Raw genomic sequence first — 18367 nt, forward strand, 5'->3', positions numbered from 1 at the left:
GAGTTTGCAAGTTCTCCCTGTGACCGCGTGGGTTTTCGCCGGGTGCTCTGGTTTCCTCCCACAAAGACTTGCAGGTTGATAGCTAAATTGGCCATTGTAAATTGCCCCTAGTGTAGGTAGATGGTAGGGGAATTGAGGGAAGGTGGGGATGTGGTAGGAATATGGGATTAATGTAGGATTAGTATAAATAGGTGGTTGATGGTCGGCACAGACTCGGTGGGCCAAAGGGCCTGTTTCAGTGCTGTATCTCTTTAAAAAAAGAATAGAGTGGAAGTTCCCAGCAGAGGAACAGAAAACTGAACCGCCAAAACTAAACCAGGTACTGGAACAGTGGTAGTCCAGCAGGGAATACACTCTCTGTGGAAAGTAACTGTGAAGGTGGAGGTCACTAAAGCCCAGAGGCTAGCTGATAAACAGAATTTGGCTCAGGAGAAAGTCGATTTCTGTCTGGGATCCAACACAACAGCAGAATTAAACAGTGTACTGAAGTGCCGAAATACATCAGCATGCATATTGTGAATAAGTATTGAAGCTGCTGGTGATACTATAGGTGATAATAGCAGAGACGTGCATAATAATTGCGGGAAAATTAGTATCTTTATTGTAACAATGCTTCTTTAATTCCACAACCCATGCGATTTCATCCTTCTCATGCCAACCCTTTCATTCCAGACCCATCCCATTCCTTTCATCCCTCTAGTACCATTGATATTCCAACCCCCACTCCACTCCTTCCTATGCCATCCCCATCCCTCATTCCATCCCTCCTATGCCATGCCGTCCCATCTTTCATCTCCCGTTGCACATCTCCCAGGCTGTTATCCACCACCCCCCCCCCCCCCAGATGTATTCCTCTCCCTCCCTCCTCCCCCTTCCATTCCAGTCCCCCACTCATGCTGGTTCTGCCGCTGGCCCATACGCCTGCATGGTGTCCCAACCCTCTCGGAGCCCAGTAACCGAGGCTGGGAAGCTGCGAGAACTGGAGCCCAGTAGCCAAGGCCAAGGAGCGAGAGCCTAGTAACTGCAGCGCTTTAGTAACCAGGCACCTTCCATCAAATCAATCCACCAATCAGTCAGAAAATGTGGACATAATAGATATTTTATTGTTGCAATAAATCTACCTTTTCTTTTCAGATTGTTTACTGCATCGATCCTCCAGAGGGTGCTACACCACACACAATAGGACAGAATATGGCCAAGAATCATAAGGTTATTTTTGTGGTCTTTTCTAACTTGGTGTTCTAACAGTATTGCTCTGAGAAAACATGATTGACTTTTCTGAAATATTTGGCCATTTTGTAACATTGTCAATTCAATCGATCCTGTTTTTTTGAGGTATGTTAGAACATCAAACTGTAAATTTACACATTTCTGGAAGTTGCACTATGACGACTGTTGCATGCTTCCGACCTACTCAGAATTGTGTATACATGTAAATTTGCTTAAGTACTTAAAATGTTGCCTTTTTTTTTATATATATTTGGTGTTTGCTACTAAAGACTGAGTTTCCCAGTGTTTTAATAATTGTCAGCTCCCTTTTTGCTGCTATATGAGTATATGCTATTCATATTTCCCATAGGTTCATGTACATCCAGATAACAGTGGGAAGAAGAAGCAGCAAAGAACTGATTTATGGACGTCATCGGTTACAAAAAAACAAGGTACAAATCTGATGGGAATAGCTTAACCTAGCAATACAGAACAATGCCAACAAAAATAAATTAACTGATCATTTATTCATTTGCTATTTGTGGATTCCTTGCATGTGTAAAGTAACTTCCAGATTTGCCTACTTGCTACAAATGTCTGCGCTTCAAAGCAAGTAATTCTTTCTGAAAGACACAAGAAGGTGCTAACTATAACTTTCAGCTTTTTTCATATCTAATATGTCACCATTTAATGAAACTACGTTCTTGTAAATGGTCAGTTAATCTTTTACTGTCACAGCTAACTTCACTAGCAATGTAAGATAATAGAACATTGAGCTATGTTAGAGGTAATTCAGTTGTCATTTTGGAATCTCACATTTTGTCTGTACTTTTAGATATTTCAGTTATAAATTCCGATTTTCACATTTTATCACATTGTAATTGCACCCTCCTCCCAGTGGCGGCACTGCAGTCCCTCTGCAATATGACACTTCAGTTGAAGAATAAAGTTTGGTCAGGATACCAGGAGGTATCTTTACAGGATTGATAACATAGAACAGGTTATTTGGCCCAACTTGTCTATGTTGGTGTTTATGCTCCACATGAGCCTCTACCCACCTCATGTCATATAACAGTATCAGCATAACCTTCTATGCCTTTGTCCCTCATGTGTTTGTGGCTTCTCTTAAATGCATCTGTGCTATTTTCCTCAACTACTCCATGTGGTAGCAAGTTGTGCATTCTAATCACTCTTTGGATATAGAAGTTTCTCCTGAATTCTCTGTTGGATTTATTGGTGACTGCATATATTTTTGGCCCCAAGTTTTGGTCTCCCCCACAAGCAGAAGCATCATCTCCAAAATTCTGAAGAAGTTTGATAGGGCAGGTGTAAAGACCTCCATTAGGTTAACCTTCAGCCTTCTCTTTCCTGAAGAAAAGAGCTCAGTCTTTTCTAAAATGAAAAAGCAGAACCAAGAAACATTTATACTGTCTACCCAAACATTGAAGATTTCTAGTAATTCATTTTGTTTTGTTCCATTCCATTCCATTTGCAAAACTCCTCCGATCATCAGGCAGTCCATGCCTGCATGTAGCGTGGAAGTGAGTTGAAATCAGCTAGACCTGTAGGAATTAGCATTGGACTTGTTTTTCCATTAGCATAGCCCCCTGCTTTCAATGCTGCTCCTGGCAATGAGTGGAGTCTGCTAGACATTTCAATCATAGTTCTCTGCACAAAGGACCTAACAAATAAAAATTGAACACTGCCCACTTATAAACTAAACGTCTTCTGAGGAATGACTGACTCAGTTGAAGTTACCAGGAATGGCCTTTGCATAGCCGTGGTGGTAGGCAATCAAATGTTTCATTTGGATCCTTGGTGTTTCACTTTCTGTGTGGTGTTTAGTTTTCCTCAAACTCCCTGATTTGAGATTCACTGGTTCAGTGAAATCATGTGATGGGTTTGGATGTGTTTATCCAACCCCAATACTGGCATATCTATATATCATCTAGGATTTAATACTGCAATATAACCTTGCACAGAGGGAAGTAAGTAGTCTGGAGCAGTGTAGTAGCCAGAGCAAGATTGCTTGTTACTTGCTAGTATGATCAAAAAGATTTAAATTCTATATATTAAAAAAAAATGTTTGTGGACTCTAATGGTGTATAGCATTATTGTGCAGCTTTCGGAAACTTCAAATTAGCTGTCTGAGAACTGTGTTCCAAAGAACACAGGTTTATGTAACTCACTGATAAAGGGTTTTGATGCAGTGAATAGTGAAAAAACTATTCACGCTAGTTGGAGAGTCAGTGATGAAGAACACAACTCTCAGACAGCTAATTTGAAGTTTCTGAAAGCTGCCCAATAATGCTATACACCATTAGAGACCACAAACATTTTTTTTTAATATATAGAATTTAAATCTTTTTGCTTGTTACTTGCTAGTATGATCAATCATATAAGACCAGTTGCTCTGGCTACAACACTGCTCCAGACTACTTGCCTCCCTCTGTGCAAGGTTATATTGCACCAATTTAAAATTCTCAGTAAGAGTATGAGGAGCAAGATTAGGAGACATTCCTTTCCATAGAGAATGGAATACTTTGCTGCAGGAAGTGGTTCAGGCAGAAGCCACTGCATTTTTTAACGGGAAATTGGATAAATGTTTGAAGCATAAAAAGATAAAGGGCAATGGGGAAGAAGCAGGACATTTGGATTTAGCTTGGATTGGTAATTGATAATTGGGCGGAATGTTGGTCAAGTGAAAGTCCAGGGCAAGAATATGCATGTATATTTACTGACCAGCTATAGAGGAGACCAGATCAAAATTATAGAATCCAAACTAGAGGTTATTCAGTGAATGGCTAAAGGGAATTGCAGGTTTTATTCTATTGCTTTGATCATAATTGTTTCAAAACTTGCAACACTCTGATGTCGGTTACAGCTTTTTTTTTGCCGTGTATCTGAAAATTTGCAAGTAAAATTTACAAATGAACTAATGGGGTGAGAATATGGTCAGTCCAGTATGAATGTAATGTACCAAAAACAAGAAATGCTGGAATCACTCAGCAGGTTTGGCAGCATCTGTGGAAAGAGAAGCAGAGTTAACGTTTCGGGTCAGTGACCCTTCTTCGGAACTGACCCGAAACGTTAACTCTGCTTCTCTTTCCACAGATGCTGCCAGACCTGCTGAGTGATTCCAGCATTTCTTGTTTTTGTTTCAGATTTCCAGCATCCGCAGTATTTTGCTTTTATTTATATGAATGTAATGTAAATTTGCCTAGTTATTGGGAATAATTTATTTGTGCTTGGCGTGTGACAAGAAATAATGTGGCAGATGTACTGCTTCAGAGCAACTTTACATATGTTTTGTTACTTAAATGTCGTCGCCTTCTTTGGCCTCCTTGTGGTCAGTGGTTTGTGGAACAGTGCCTGGAGTGGCTGTGAAGGCCAATTCTAGAGTGACAGACTCTTCCACAGGAGCTGCAGATAAAATTGTCGGGACTGTTACACAGTTGGCTCTCTGCTTGCAGTTCTGTCTTTTTTCCTGCCAACTGCTAACTCTTTTTGACTCGCCAGTCTTTAGCCCCACCTTTATAGCTGTCCGCCAGCTCTGGTGATCACTGGCAACTGAGTCCCACGACTTGTGGTCAATGTCACAGGACTTCATGTTGCGTTTGCAGACGCCTTTAAAGCGGAGACGTGGACGGCCGATGGGGCTGATACCAGTGATGAGCTCACTATACAATGCGTCCTTGGGGATCCTGCCATCTTCCATGCGGCTCACATGACCAAGCCATCTCAAGCGCCGCTGGCTCAGTAGGGTGTATATGCTGGAGATGTTGGCCGCCTCGAGGACTTCTGCGTTGGAGGTACGGTCCTGCCACCTGATGCCAAGGATTCTTTGAAGGCAGCTAAGATGGAATGAGTTGAGACGTCGCTCTTGGCTGGCATACGTTGTCCAGGCCTCGCTGCCGTAGAGCAAGGTACTGAGGACACGGGCTTGATAGACTCGGACTTTTGTGTTGCGTGTCAGTGCGCCATTTTCCCACACCCTCTTGGCCAGTCTGGACAGAGCAGCGGACGTCTTTCCCGTGCGCTTGTTGATTTCTGCATTGAGAGATAGGTTACTGGTGATAGTTGAGCCTAGGTAGGTGAACTCTTGAACCACTTGCAGAGCGTGGTCGCTGATATTGAAGGATGGAGCATTTCTGACATCCTGTCCCATGATCGTTTTCTTGAGGCTGATGGTTAGGCCAAATTTGTTGCAGGCAGCCGCAATCCTGTCGATGAGTCTCTGCAGGCACTCTTCAGTGTGGGATATTAATGCAGCATCATCAGCAAAGAGGAGTTCCCTGATGAGGTCTTTCCGTACTTTGATCTTCGCTCTAAGATCGGCAAAGCTGAACAACCTGCCATCTGATATTGTGTGGAGAAACATTCCTTCTTCTGAAGACTTGAATGCATGTGAGAGCAGCAGGGAGAAGAAGATCCCGAACAGTGTAGGTGCGAGAACACAGCCCTGTTTCACGCCATTCAGGATAGGAAAGGGGTCTGATGAGGCACCGCTATGCTGAATTGTGCCTTTCATAATATCATAGCATGAGATAATGATACTTAGTAGTTTTGGTGGACATCCGTTCTTTGCTAGTAGTCTGAAGAGACCACATCTACTGACGAGGTCAAAGGCTTTGGTGAGATCTATGAAATCAACCTAGAGGGGCATCTGTTGTTCACGGCATTTCTCCTGTAGCTGGCGAAGGGAGAACAGCATGTCAATGGTGGATCTCTCTGCTTGAAAGCCGCAGTGTGCCTCAGAGTAGACACGCTCAGCCAGCTTCTGAAGCCTGTTTAAAACGACTCGAGCGAAGACTTTCCCCACTATGCTGAGCAGGGAGATTCCACGGTAGTTGTTGCAGTCGCCACAGTCACCCTTGTTCTTATAGAGGGTGATGATATTAGCATCGCGCATGTCCTGTGGTACTGCTCCCTCATCCCAGCACAGGGAAAACAGTTCATGGATTTAAATGTAAGTTATCATAAATTGCCACAGGACCCTTCAGGCTGGCACAAATACTTCAGCAGAATTCTAAACTGAGTTTTAAAGTTAGTACTGGCAGGAGGGAAGGGAAGAAAGACTATGTCACATTTCATGGTAGTATCAGAATTGTGAAATTCCATAGTCTATGCATTAATATGGTTTATGTTTAAAATTTGTTTAGATCTAATACTCCTATATAAATGCAGTAACTTTGTTTTCAGCGAGAACAGGATACAGGTTGTAATATGGTGGGTTGAGTTCTATATCAGGTTCATTACGCTGACTATAACTTGCTTACAACCTTTCTCATGCATTATCAAGTCATCCAATTTTTTTTTTGAAATACATCTCTCAGTGTTTTATGATATATCCCCTACACAATTTAAAATCTGGGACAGAGATAATCTGGCTAAAATTCAATGACTACCATTTAGTTGTAAAGTTATCCAGTAGTAAGCACCTTTTCAAGATATAACTGAAAAGAGTGACATGTTGCCAAAACTTTTTGTCTTGCATTTGTCAAGACAAATGCAAAATGTAACTGGGAACTATAGGCTCCCCAAGCTTCCCAGTAATTCAAAAAAGGCACAAGGCTTGAACATATTAATTTTTGTTTGCAGAGAATGGCTCCCTGTGTGCGATTGTATGTCACTTCTAGCAAGTGTAAATGAGCCACATTACGAGCTCGACTGATCTTAAATTGGTAGTTAATGTAGCTATTAGCTGTTATGTGTGGTCATGTGATAAATGCACAGTAGTGTAAGAGCTGTGATGTAACACATCATGTGATTTTTGGTGTGAAGCAGTCTGAAGAAAGTATCTGTACAGTGAAGACCTGTGTGTACATGCTGAACCATCCTTGAATAAAGAACCCACGTCATTGATCCCATCTTGAGTGGTCAGTGCCTTGTGTGTAGCAGTCGCAAGGTTAAGAAAACGCAACATTAGTGCACTCGGGATTGTTCAGCAAGTGCTGCCCAATCGTGGAATCACATCTAAGAACAGCCATTTTGTTCTGGATTTTGCAAGCGTGGGCTGGTTGAGTACGATCAGTACTCTGCTTATTACGAGCAGCCGAAGGAACATGTTGTTTGACTCGATCAGTCAGTCATTGGGATGTACAGCCTATGTACCTGGCATCGCACCAGCACTGAAATGCATACATGACGTTGCTCAATTGTGTGGTAGGCAGAGCATCTTTTTGGACTGTTGGCAGCAACCTATTAGTGGAAGATATCATCAACTCCCCACTGCATGGTAGCAACATGAAATGGCTTGCTTAACCTGTTGTTCAAATTTTTTGAGACGCTTTGTCTTTTTAGGGTAATTTATAGAATTACTCAGAAACTTGGGGAGCCTATAGTTCCCCATTTGCTTTCTCCATGGCAATATTTCAGCTAATCGGAGTTGACTTGCTGACCAATCAGCACCCTTTTCTCCTATATTATAAATTGTTGTGATGGTTTGAAATTTGCCATTCTTGCGTTTGTCCTGATGAGTTCAAGGTGAAAAGCTTCGGTAACGTGTCTCTCTCTTCAGCAATATTCAAGTACTACCAAATGACTGTGTTTTCTAGATATATTTAAATATTATGACACCATTCCTTAATTTTTATCTCCTTTGTGCAAAAAAAAATTATGTTGACAGGAAAAATTTTAAGTTACTGGTGCTTCTGTCCTGGCTACAGTATGGCTGAGCTGGTACGCCAAGGGGTTCAATCCATCATCCTCACAAGTGGTACCCTTGCTCCATTGTCGTCTTTCACTTCAGAAATGCAAATGTGAGTATTTCATAAAAGCATATAGAAATGTATTAAACTATATGCCTTGTTTTCTACACTGTTACCAACAGTTAGGATGTATAATATAAATATAAACTTTACAAGTTCAGTAAGTCTGTATGTTCATGTATTCCATAGTTTCTAGCAGCTCAGGCTCAGAATTAAATGATTAATAGTCACAGGATGGAGCCATTTTATTACTTGTCACTGTTCTATTTCAGCATTTTAGCCAGTGCTGCTGTGACTAAGTAATTTCAGTTTGAAAGGGCACTACCCTACTACATTGTACAAATGGTATCCAGAATAGTCAATCAGGGACAACCTCTTTTTCGAAAAGTGGATGTAATAGCTTGGGTTTATTCCAAAAATAATCTCGAGCTTTGTTAACAGCAGATATAAATGCTTCCTCATTCAAACTTACCTCGTAATGTTGGAATAATTGTGTGTTAAATATTTAAACTTGTATGTTAAACTTTATTGCAATATTTATTGAAATCATTGGAGCATTTTATTCTTTGAACAATAATACATATGTGTTTTATTGGATATTAAGTTTATATTAATGCATGCCATACATTTTTTAAGCCCTTTCCCTGTCAGTCTGGAAAATCCTCATGTAATTGATAAACACCAGATTTGGATTGGGATTGTTCCAAAAGGCCCGGATGGAGTACAATTGAGCTCTGCATATAACCAAAGGTAAGATGAAACTCCTTTATATGACAGCTAATACTAACTATTTATAGGTTACCTGACATAGCTACTGAGCAGAGCATTGATATTTACACGAGTCCTGATTGCTGACTAGACCTTTTTGCTGTCTTATGTGCACTTGAAGTGTTCATTTGTGATGCAGAGCCTTTTTGTGGTAAAGGTAGTCAAAAAAGAACATGTAAGATTCACAATTCATTACTTTGTTTTTCAGAGGTGACTGTTATGAGATTATTAAAATAGCAACTGCACGAGAGGGAGAACAGTTTGAATCAAATCCAAGTCGAATCTTGTGGGTTGCATGCATGCTCACACCGCAGCAAACATTGAGGCTTGCCTAGTTTAAAAAAAAATTTGCCCATAGGTGACCTGTTTCCCACAGGCAATCCCCAGAAAAAACAATTGAAGGTTTCCAATGTGTTGGATTTCTGGCAAAAATGGTAATATTGGTCTATATGTAGTGTGGAGAGGTCACCAATGAATAGTTTGTGAAAAGATTTAATAAATTGCATTGAAAATCACAGCATTCTTAATGCCTACTTGTCCCAATATGTATCTTCAGTATCTTAACAGTGCTGCATGTATGGTATATTAGTTGGGAGTCTGTTTTTTTTCATTGATTTTTGAATCATTTGAACCATGCCAGTGACTCCTTTTGCTAATGGTTCAGTTGCATTATTTTTAATAATTTGTGCTGAGAAAACTCAGAAACCTGTGATTCAGCTGCATATAATGTGTAATTGCACATGGAAAGTGTTATGTCTTGTAATAGTGATGGAAACTATTCTTACTGTTTTAGGTTTTCACCTGAGTACATGTCATCCCTTGGAAAAACAATGGGTAAGTTGGTGAATTTTGTTTTCAAATTGAGAGTCGCTGCTGTTGTGTTATTTACAGTGGCAAACAATATGGCTCTTAGAGATGGGTCTTTAAAGCTGCATTTTTTTCTTCCTTCATTCACGGGATGTAGAAATCACGAAAAGTCAACCATATATTACCCATTCTTAATTGCCCTTGAGAAGGTGATGGTGAGCTGCCTTCTTGAATCACTTCAGTCCATGTGGATTATAGTCTTTGATGGTGGTTTTGATACAACTGAGAGGCTTGCTAGGCTATTTCAGAGGGCAGTTAAGAGTCAAACATGTTGCTATGGGCCTAAAGTCACAGAAAGGCTAGACTGGAGAAGGAAGGCAGGTTTCCTTCCCTAAAGGACATTACTGGAACCCAACTGGGTCACTAGTTTCATAGTCTGATACTAGTGTTTTATTTATTTATTATTAGATTTTAAATATTAAATTTATTTAATTAACTGAATTTAAATTTCCCAGCTGTCATGTTGGGATTTGAACACATGTTTCCAGATTATTAATCCAGGCATCTGGATTACTAGTCCAGTAACATAGCCACTGTGCTATTGTATCATATATCTGTTGAATAGTAAATATAGTAGTCTCCCCTGACATTGCCCATTGAGTTTGAGGATAGAACCTTGCATTTAAATGATGTCCTACTGGAGTTGTCAACACTGTTGTGTTCAGCCTGCTGTTGTTCTCCCAGAATGATCCTTTGTTGTGCAATCTCAAACTGAAACCTACCCTCAAGCAGCAACATTTGATCATAATATAAGCAACAGAAGATGTTATTCAGAACAAACATGAAAAGTGAATCATTAATTACCAACTCTGACTCAGTAAAATAATTATTTACAATGTTGAGTGACATGCAAATTGTAATTAAAATGTTACAGATAAAATAATAATCAGTTACAATATAACTCCTTTAAGAATTAAGTTAATTGGAAATAAGTGCGGTTGAATATAAAAATTAATGTGTACATATAGTGAAAATACAACAATTCTGTGTTACAACCAGGTGAGAAGGAGTCTAGGATTCCCTCTCAGCCTTCACCTGTCTTACCATAACCGGGTTTAATGTTAAACACCGTGTTTTTAGCTCCCCCTTGGTGAATCCTTGTTCACTGCTTTCCAAGTAGAAGGCAAAGAAACCAGCCAAACAGGTTTTCTTGGGTTTAAAGAAGAAGGGTTGAAATTTATTCAACTTAAACTCTAATTCGGTTAATGCCTACGGATACACGACACGCCCACACTAGCATGCATATGTGATACACACATGCAGATAGAGACAGAAAAGAGCAGAAGAAATAAAGTGGAAAAGTTCGAGGCAATATCTGAAGATGGTTTTGGTTACTGTTCTTTGAGCTCACTGTAGATTGTAGGTAGGTTTTGCCTTTCGTTGGGGCCCAGTATTCTTCCTAAACCTTCTTCAATGTAGGAGACTTTTCTTGAGGTTCACATGTCTTCAGTGGGTCCGGAGGCTTGCGAGAAAGAGATGGGAGCAGACAGGAGAGGCTGTGGCGAGCCAGGCATGAGAGGTCTTTACAGTCCAGGAACAAACAGTCTGTCTCTCTCAAACTGTCTGTACAATTTAAAAAAAAACTCAGGTTGCCCAGCAGGTTAGTCATGTGGCTAGCGGGTTTGACAATGTCTGTTTGTGGATTCGGCCATCTTAGCAGTCATCCTGGAATGTGAGCTTCCTCAATGTCTTCCTCAATGACCTTCAATGTCTGGTGATTAAAGTCCATTGTGGGTTGAATGTGTCAGGGAATGGTCCTTTGTCTCCACAAGCACTATCAGTTAGTATGTAAATGTTTTTGTCCAGCCATGGCTGATCTGTTTAACAAGTCATTTCCTCGCTTCAGCAACAGTTTAAAATCAATGTTGAGATGAAACAATTAATATGCCTCATTTGTGGCAGGTCTGCATGACAGTATATAAATTTATTAAATAAATATTTGAATTGAAAACTGTAAAAGATTAAATATTTGTATCCCAATTATGCATGTATTTTCGGCATTTCAACAGAATCAAGTGTTGTGGCGAAACAGGCTTTCATCAGTTCCATCTCCTAGGTGATACTGGCATGCATAGTAGAATGTCTTTCTGTTGATTACTTTATATTCAGTTGGATTGCTAACTAATGTCCGATAATAAGCTTTGGGGAATCATTTCTTCATCTGTTGTTCCCATTTTTGATACTTCTTAACCAAGTGTACATGCAGATATCCATCTTTCATTGCCATTATTAAAACTGACAATTTGATGTGTCATGTCCCAGTAACACACAGAAACTCCTAGCTAAATAGTTCAAAATCTTCTGCAAACACTGGAACAATTCCTAACACGTGTCTAGATCTCCATTTGCGCTGTCTGGCACGCAGACTGTCCAGGGTGCATGTATCTGAGCTGCTAGAAGGTGCACAGGTCCTGTAATGGTGCTGGCTCAGAGTGTATTATTTCCCCTCCTCCCCTCTCTTTTTCTTACCCCCCCCCCTCCCCTCTCTCTTTCACCCCCCCCTCTCTTTTTCTCCCCCCCCCCCCCCTCGCCCTCTCTCTGCAGAGCACCCATCAAATATTATATGGTTCCATACAGATTCTACTACGTATAGAAATAAAGCATTTTGTGAAAGGATGGATTCTACACATTCAAAAGGAAAAAATTAAGTAAAGGTTTTGAACTGGTTGTTTACAAACCTTGCCAGAATAATTTGCTTGCTTGATGTAACCTCCGCCATCAAGTACTTTGTGCACTTACATGTTTCTTTCCCCTCCCCACAGTTAATCTGTCTAGAGTGGTGCCAAATGGTTTATTGGTGTTCTTCCCATCATATCCTGTCATGGATAAAAGCCTTGAGTTCTGGAAGGTAAGTGACCACACAGTTTTTTTTTAATACATCAAGGGATGTGGGCATCACTGGCAAGCCAGCATTAATTGTTCTTTCCTATAAAACTGAGTGGCTTGCTCAGCCAATTCAGAGGACAGTTAAGACTCAACCATGTTGCTGCGGGTCACGTATAGACCAGGTAAGGAATGCAGAGTTCCTTCTCAAAAGGACAGTAGTGATCCAGATGGGTTTTACAATGACTTGGTGGTTTCATGGTCACCGTTACTGATGCTAGCTTTTTTTCCTTATTAGTTACTGATTTAATTAAATTTAAATTTCCCGGCTGCTGTGTTGGGATTTGAACTCTGCCTCCACATTATTAGTCCAGACTTGACTGGATTACAAACCCAGTAACATAATCACTATGCTGCTGTGCCCCACAACTGTCTTAAGAGAAAGGTGATCAAATTTGATTGTAGTTCCTTTTTAACATGTTTGAGGTGACGTTTCCATTCACAAAAGTCAAACTTACAACTTCTTTCCTGTGTAGATTTCTGGTGTTATGGATTCATTCGATTGAATCATATTGCATCTTTTCTGTTTGTGTCATAGCGATAATATTTCCCCTTTCACATTAAAATGTCCTAGGTATTTGAACCATGTATTGTACAAATAAAGGGGGAGAAATAGGTTAACAGGTTCAGTGTATATAATAATTCCAAGAGTTTGAATTTGAGTGTATATATTTTAATATTTGGAAATGTGTCCATCAAAATAGCTCCACATTGAGCGTGGAGAGTATGTGGCACCTACATTAACCCATCCCATACATCAGGTAACTTACAAATCTCCTCAAATGTGTTAAGACAAATACTGAACAAGTACTGTTTTTTTAAAAAAAAAATCCAAAAATTCTTCTGTCTTGTATAATATATAACTTCTGTAATTGTTTTGTGCACGGTGAAAACATAGAGTCATCACAAGCTACAAGAGTTCATAGACGTCTGTTCCATTTTAAACTATTCTTTCTAACAGGAGCAGGGCATTTCCAATAGAATAGAAGAAATCAAACCCATCTTTGTGGAAGTAAAGGGCAAAGGATCATTTACAGAGGTTTGATTTTATTTTAGTTCTCTTTCACTGATTTGTAAATCTGCATTTATGCTTCCATTTACTTAATGAAAAACTAAATCATCGCAGCAGTTCAAGTATCCGTGGCATTTGGTTTCTGAGTTTGTGTTTTTTACCTTCTGGCAAATCTCTTCCAGGTTATGGATGCATACTACGATAAAGTAAGCGATCCAGGGTCTAATGGAGCTTGTTTCTACGCAGTGTGCAGAGGAAAGGTGAGAAACTAGACTCCGTGTACAAGTGTACAGTCCCTCAACAAAGAAGTCTAATTTTAATTTGAAATTGTACACCGTTAGTAAATGAAATCCAAAATGCTGACTGAACTTGTGATTGCTGACTGTGCTAACAAGGTAGTGTCAGTAAATCCAAGCACAGTTAGTAAGCAAAAATGGCAACTTGTTCTAATACAATATGTTAATGTTGAAAAATATCCAATTTGCATCACAAGTGTCATGGTGTTGGTTGGAGGCAGAGAGGAAAAGGAAGCCAAACCAAAAAAATGAGATTAGGTGGAGTGATCAAAAGCTTGGTCATAGAGGTGGATTTTATGGGGCTATTAACCAAGTCGGGGTAATTGGAAAGGTTGAGGGACTTGGAAAAGGAGTCAAGAGTGGAATTTAAGTGATTGAAGACTTCGCATCAGTATCCTGGAGTATTGTGTACCTGCCTGGGTTCAGCGAGTGGATTGCATTGTTTGGTACAGAAGGTTGCTTCTCTGGTCTGAAGTGTCATCTAGAAGCTACTTCAGCCCCAAAGAGGACCCCACTTATAGGGAATCTAGGAAGTGGCATCAGTAACTAGAAATAATCTAAGACATGGGATGTAACATAGTTCTGTGTTTTCGTGAGAGTAACAGAATATATCAAATCATATACAATGTTTTTGTGCAAAACGTTGATGATAGGTGTATATTTGTGATAGTGGGTTAATACACACTCATTTCACCTAGCTTTGAACCCAGGCCAGGATGATGGAATGAAATCTTCCTGATTCTATAGGTCTAAAGGATCGTATGTGAAGTAAAAGGCCTGCTGAAGTTACAAAAAAAAAAACAACCCGAACCTGATGGAACCACATCGGGTCCGAGCCCGACCCGGCCCGAGACCCTCCATTCTCCCCCCCCCCCCCCCCCCACCCCCCACCCCGAGCCCAACCCGATCACCGCAATGTTCCCTTTACTTACCTTCCGACTCCCAATCTTCAGGAAGCTGCAGCATGAGCATGAATACATCATAGAGACGCTCGCATGCTCACTGCGCAGACTCGTAGTTTCCCTGCTTGACGTCCCGGACCTGCAGCTCAGGTAAGTTTTTTTTTTTTCCTTTTGAACACTTACCTGCAATTCCTACTGCGTGTGTCCGACCAGGATCTGACCCAAGCCCGAAAGGCGGACCCGGAAGAGTGGCCCGACCCAACCCGAACCCGACACATGTCATCGGGTCCCGTCGGGTTTGGGTCGGATAGCAGGCCTTTAATGTGAAGTGTATTTTGGCATTATGAATCCAATAGATTTGTTAACATATCTATTTATTTGTTAAAACGTGTGTCTTTGTAAGTTTCTATATTGCTTTATTTATTGTTCCTTTTGTGTGTTATTTAGGCCAGTGAAGGCCTGGATTTTGCTGATATGAATGGACGTGGTGTGATTGTCACTGGTTTGCCGTTTCCACCTCGGATGGACCCTAAAGTAGTGTTAAAGATGCAATTCCTTGATGAAATGAGAATGAAACGTGTCGGAAATGTTCGGGTACTGTATAAACAAAAAGTATAAAATTGTTTAATAGACCTGGCCTTTTAACTACCATCTGATTGGAAGATTTACTTAGTCTGTTTGATAGCTTATTTATAAACCTATTTGGTGGTGACCACTAATTTATTTATAAATTAAATCTGTATAAAGATCTAAATATTCTTTCTAAGCACTTGTCCCAAATTACAGGTGCATAGGGTTCAGATGAACACATTCTGAAAACAAAATGTAACTGTTGCAGTGATGGCACGTAGTTTATTTTTTGATGGAGATGTCATGCACTATTCAGCAGAGATGTTGATGATTAATTTGAAGAAGTTGCTGTATGAAAATGCTTTTACACAGAATGCCACTTGTTGAAAATGCCAGTCCTTTTATTAAAAAAAAAAGTCAGCCTAGTGCTACTGGCAAAACGAATAATGTTTGTACTGGAGCAGTTTGGTCAAACAGTATCTATCATTTTAGCTGCTCTTACTAAGGCAGTTAATAAATTCTAGCAAAAGCGAAATAAGAAATACTCAGCAGGTCTGGCAACATCTGTGGAGAGAGAAACAGTTAATGTTTCAGGTTGACAGCCTTTCATCAGCACTGGGAAAAGTTAGAAATGTAATAGGTTTTAAGCAAGAGAAAGGGGCAAGTGTGAGAAAAAAGAATAAAAGGGAAGGTCTGTGATAGGGTGGAGGGCAGCAGAGATTAAATGGTAGTGCCAGGCCAAAGGGAGTGGTAATGGGACAAGAAACAAAAGATGTGTCAAGAGAGGCTGCGAATGGAAGGGTCTTGAATAGCTGCCATCTGAAAGCAAAAAAAAGAGAAAAATGAGAGTAAAACCAAAACCAGCAAAGAAAAAGGAAACAAAATGGGAACAGAGGCTACAGTCTGAAATTGTTGAACACAGTGTTGAGATAGGGAGCCTGTAAAGTGCTTAATTGAAAGGTGAGGTGCTGTTCCTCGATCTTGCATTGAGCTTCATTGGAACACTGCAGAAGACCAAGGACAGAGAGGCTAGAGTGGGAGCAAGTTGGAGATTTAAAATGGCAAGTGACCAGAAGCTCGGTGTCACACTTGTGGACTGAACAGAGGTGTTCTGCAACGCAGTCACCCAATCTTGTTTGGTGTCCCCAATGTAGAGATTGCATTGTGAGCAGTGACTATAGTATACTAAATTGGAAGAAGTACAAGTACATTGTTGTTTAACCTGGAAGGGGTGTTTGGAACCTTGCTTAGTGAGAATGGAAGTGGTAAAAGAGCAGGTGTTGCGTCTCCTGTACTTGCACGGAAAGCTGCCGTGGGAAGGGAAGGGGAGTGGGTTTTGGGGGTGATTAAGAGTGGATCAGGATGTTACCGTGGGAACAGTCCCTTCAGAATGCTGACAAGGGAGGGGAGTTGAAGTTGTGCTTGGTGGTGGCATCCTGCTGAAGGTGATGGAAATGGAGGTAATTCTGTTTTCTCAAACAATTATTTTGGAGATTAAATAGTAAATGAACTAAACAAAGCTGGTCACATCTATTTTATGGAGCAGTTTGTCATTAATACCTGCAAAAAATAAAGGTTTATTTACTTGATATTTTGCTCAAATGTAAATATAGCATGAGTAAAAGATTAAAACCATAGATAACATCTGTTGAATTTTTTTTTCACAAGCGTTTATCTGGACATGAATGGTACAGACAGCAAGCTTCACGTGCTGTCAATCAAGCCATTGGCAGGGTGATTCGTCACCAAAATGACTATGGAGCCATCTTTCTGTGTGATCATAGGTGCGTGGATAAATGAGATTTTTCAAAAATCTTCCCGTGAAACAATGATAAAAAGTTCCAGAATTGACTAATAACATAAATCCTTGGATAACCTTGTTACTAACACATATTTCAATGTTTAGTAATCTCAATATACAGAGGCTGAACATATGATTTATTCTGTTCAGGCATCCAAGAAGGAAGTGCAGTGATTTGTCTGTTTATTCTTTTCACGTTAAGGATGATTTCGCCATCTGTACAATTAGATACATCTTCACGTTCTACCACTTGAGGGCATGCAATATTTAAACACCAATGTGCTATGTTTGAGTTTTAATTTTTTTTCCTCTGCTTTGTTGTCACTCACCACCAAATTTGACTCATGTTGTCAAGCATCTTCATCTCGCCAGGTCTTTCTCTTTGTGACTCTAAGGCCCTCTTTATCTCCTTTTGTTTCTCTGCTAGTTCTTAGTTCATGGTTCTGTTAAAATAAATTTATCCTGAAAATGTTTATAGGCCCATTTTGTGCCAATTCTTGAACAGTCTTTTGAGTGGCTCTGTCAATTGTAAATAAGATTTCCTTTGCTATGAAAAATAAATCTACCGAACCAAGATTGACATTGAATAAATTAGACTGGTGTAACTGCTTAGGCTGATACTAAAATGTAGCACTTTGTTGGAGGAGGAATGATGCACTGCGCGCACGCACAGTTTTCAACTGTTGCAATTTTTGTTTTTATTTATTTTTTATTTAGAGATACAGCACTGAAACGGGCCCTTCGGCCCACCGAGTCTGTGCCGACCAACAACCACCCTTTTATACTAATCCTACATTCTCTGCCACATCTCCACCATTCTCCTACCACCTACCTACACTAGGGGCAATTTACAATGGCCAATTTACCTATCAACCTGCAAGTCTTTTGGAGGTGGGAGGAAACCGGAGCACCCGGCGGAAACCCACGCAGACACAGGGAGAACTTGCAAACTCCGCACAGGCGGTACCCAGAACTGAACCCAGGTCACTGGAGCTGTGAGGCTGCAGTGCTAACTACTGCGCCGCTGTGCCGCCCTGACATTTTTGTCATTTTAACGTGGAGCTGGAAGATAACTTGGAAGTTAGCTGGACAGTCTTGACTCAAAAGCGCTGGTGTCAGCCAGATTTCAGTTTCCAAAGTTAATTTGTAACTTTTCTTGCTTCACTTGCACTTCTGTCCTCTTTTTCTTTTAGATTTATTGGCTCTGAGGTGAGGTCACAGTTGCCATCCTGGGTGCGGCCATATGTCAAAGTGTATGATAACTTTGGACACCTAATTCGAGATGTATCCCAGTTTTTTCGTGTTGCTCAAAAAATTGTGAGTACCCTAACTTTAAATTGCACTTCTAC

General features: G+C 40.4%; 1 protein-coding gene across 5 annotated transcripts in view; it reads left to right on the plus strand.

Moving 5' to 3' along the window:
* Positions 1-18367, plus strand: part of rtel1 (regulator of telomere elongation helicase 1) — a 141610-nt gene that overhangs the window by 56059 nt on the left and 67184 nt on the right. For 4 of the 5 annotated variants that reach the window (XM_068048226.1, XM_068048223.1, XM_068048227.1 and 1 more), the window contains exons 15-25: positions 1135-1209; positions 1580-1661; positions 7838-7970; positions 8556-8669; positions 9481-9521; positions 12317-12402; positions 13399-13476; positions 13632-13709; positions 15095-15259; positions 16886-17001; positions 18212-18335. In XM_068048226.1, the coding sequence (XP_067904327.1) occupies positions 1135-1209; positions 1580-1661; positions 7838-7970; positions 8556-8669; positions 9481-9521; positions 12317-12402; positions 13399-13476; positions 13632-13709; positions 15095-15259; positions 16886-17001; positions 18212-18335 (1092 nt within the window). The remainder of the gene's footprint in view (positions 1-1134; positions 1210-1579; positions 1662-7837; positions 7971-8555; positions 8670-9480; positions 9522-12316; positions 12403-13398; positions 13477-13631; positions 13710-15094; positions 15260-16885; positions 17002-18211; positions 18336-18367) is intronic. The other variant, XM_068048224.1, reaches the window with a different exon arrangement.

This window comes from Heterodontus francisci, chromosome 16, assembly GCF_036365525.1.
Source record: "Heterodontus francisci isolate sHetFra1 chromosome 16, sHetFra1.hap1, whole genome shotgun sequence".
NCBI lineage: Eukaryota > Metazoa > Chordata > Chondrichthyes > Heterodontiformes > Heterodontidae > Heterodontus > Heterodontus francisci.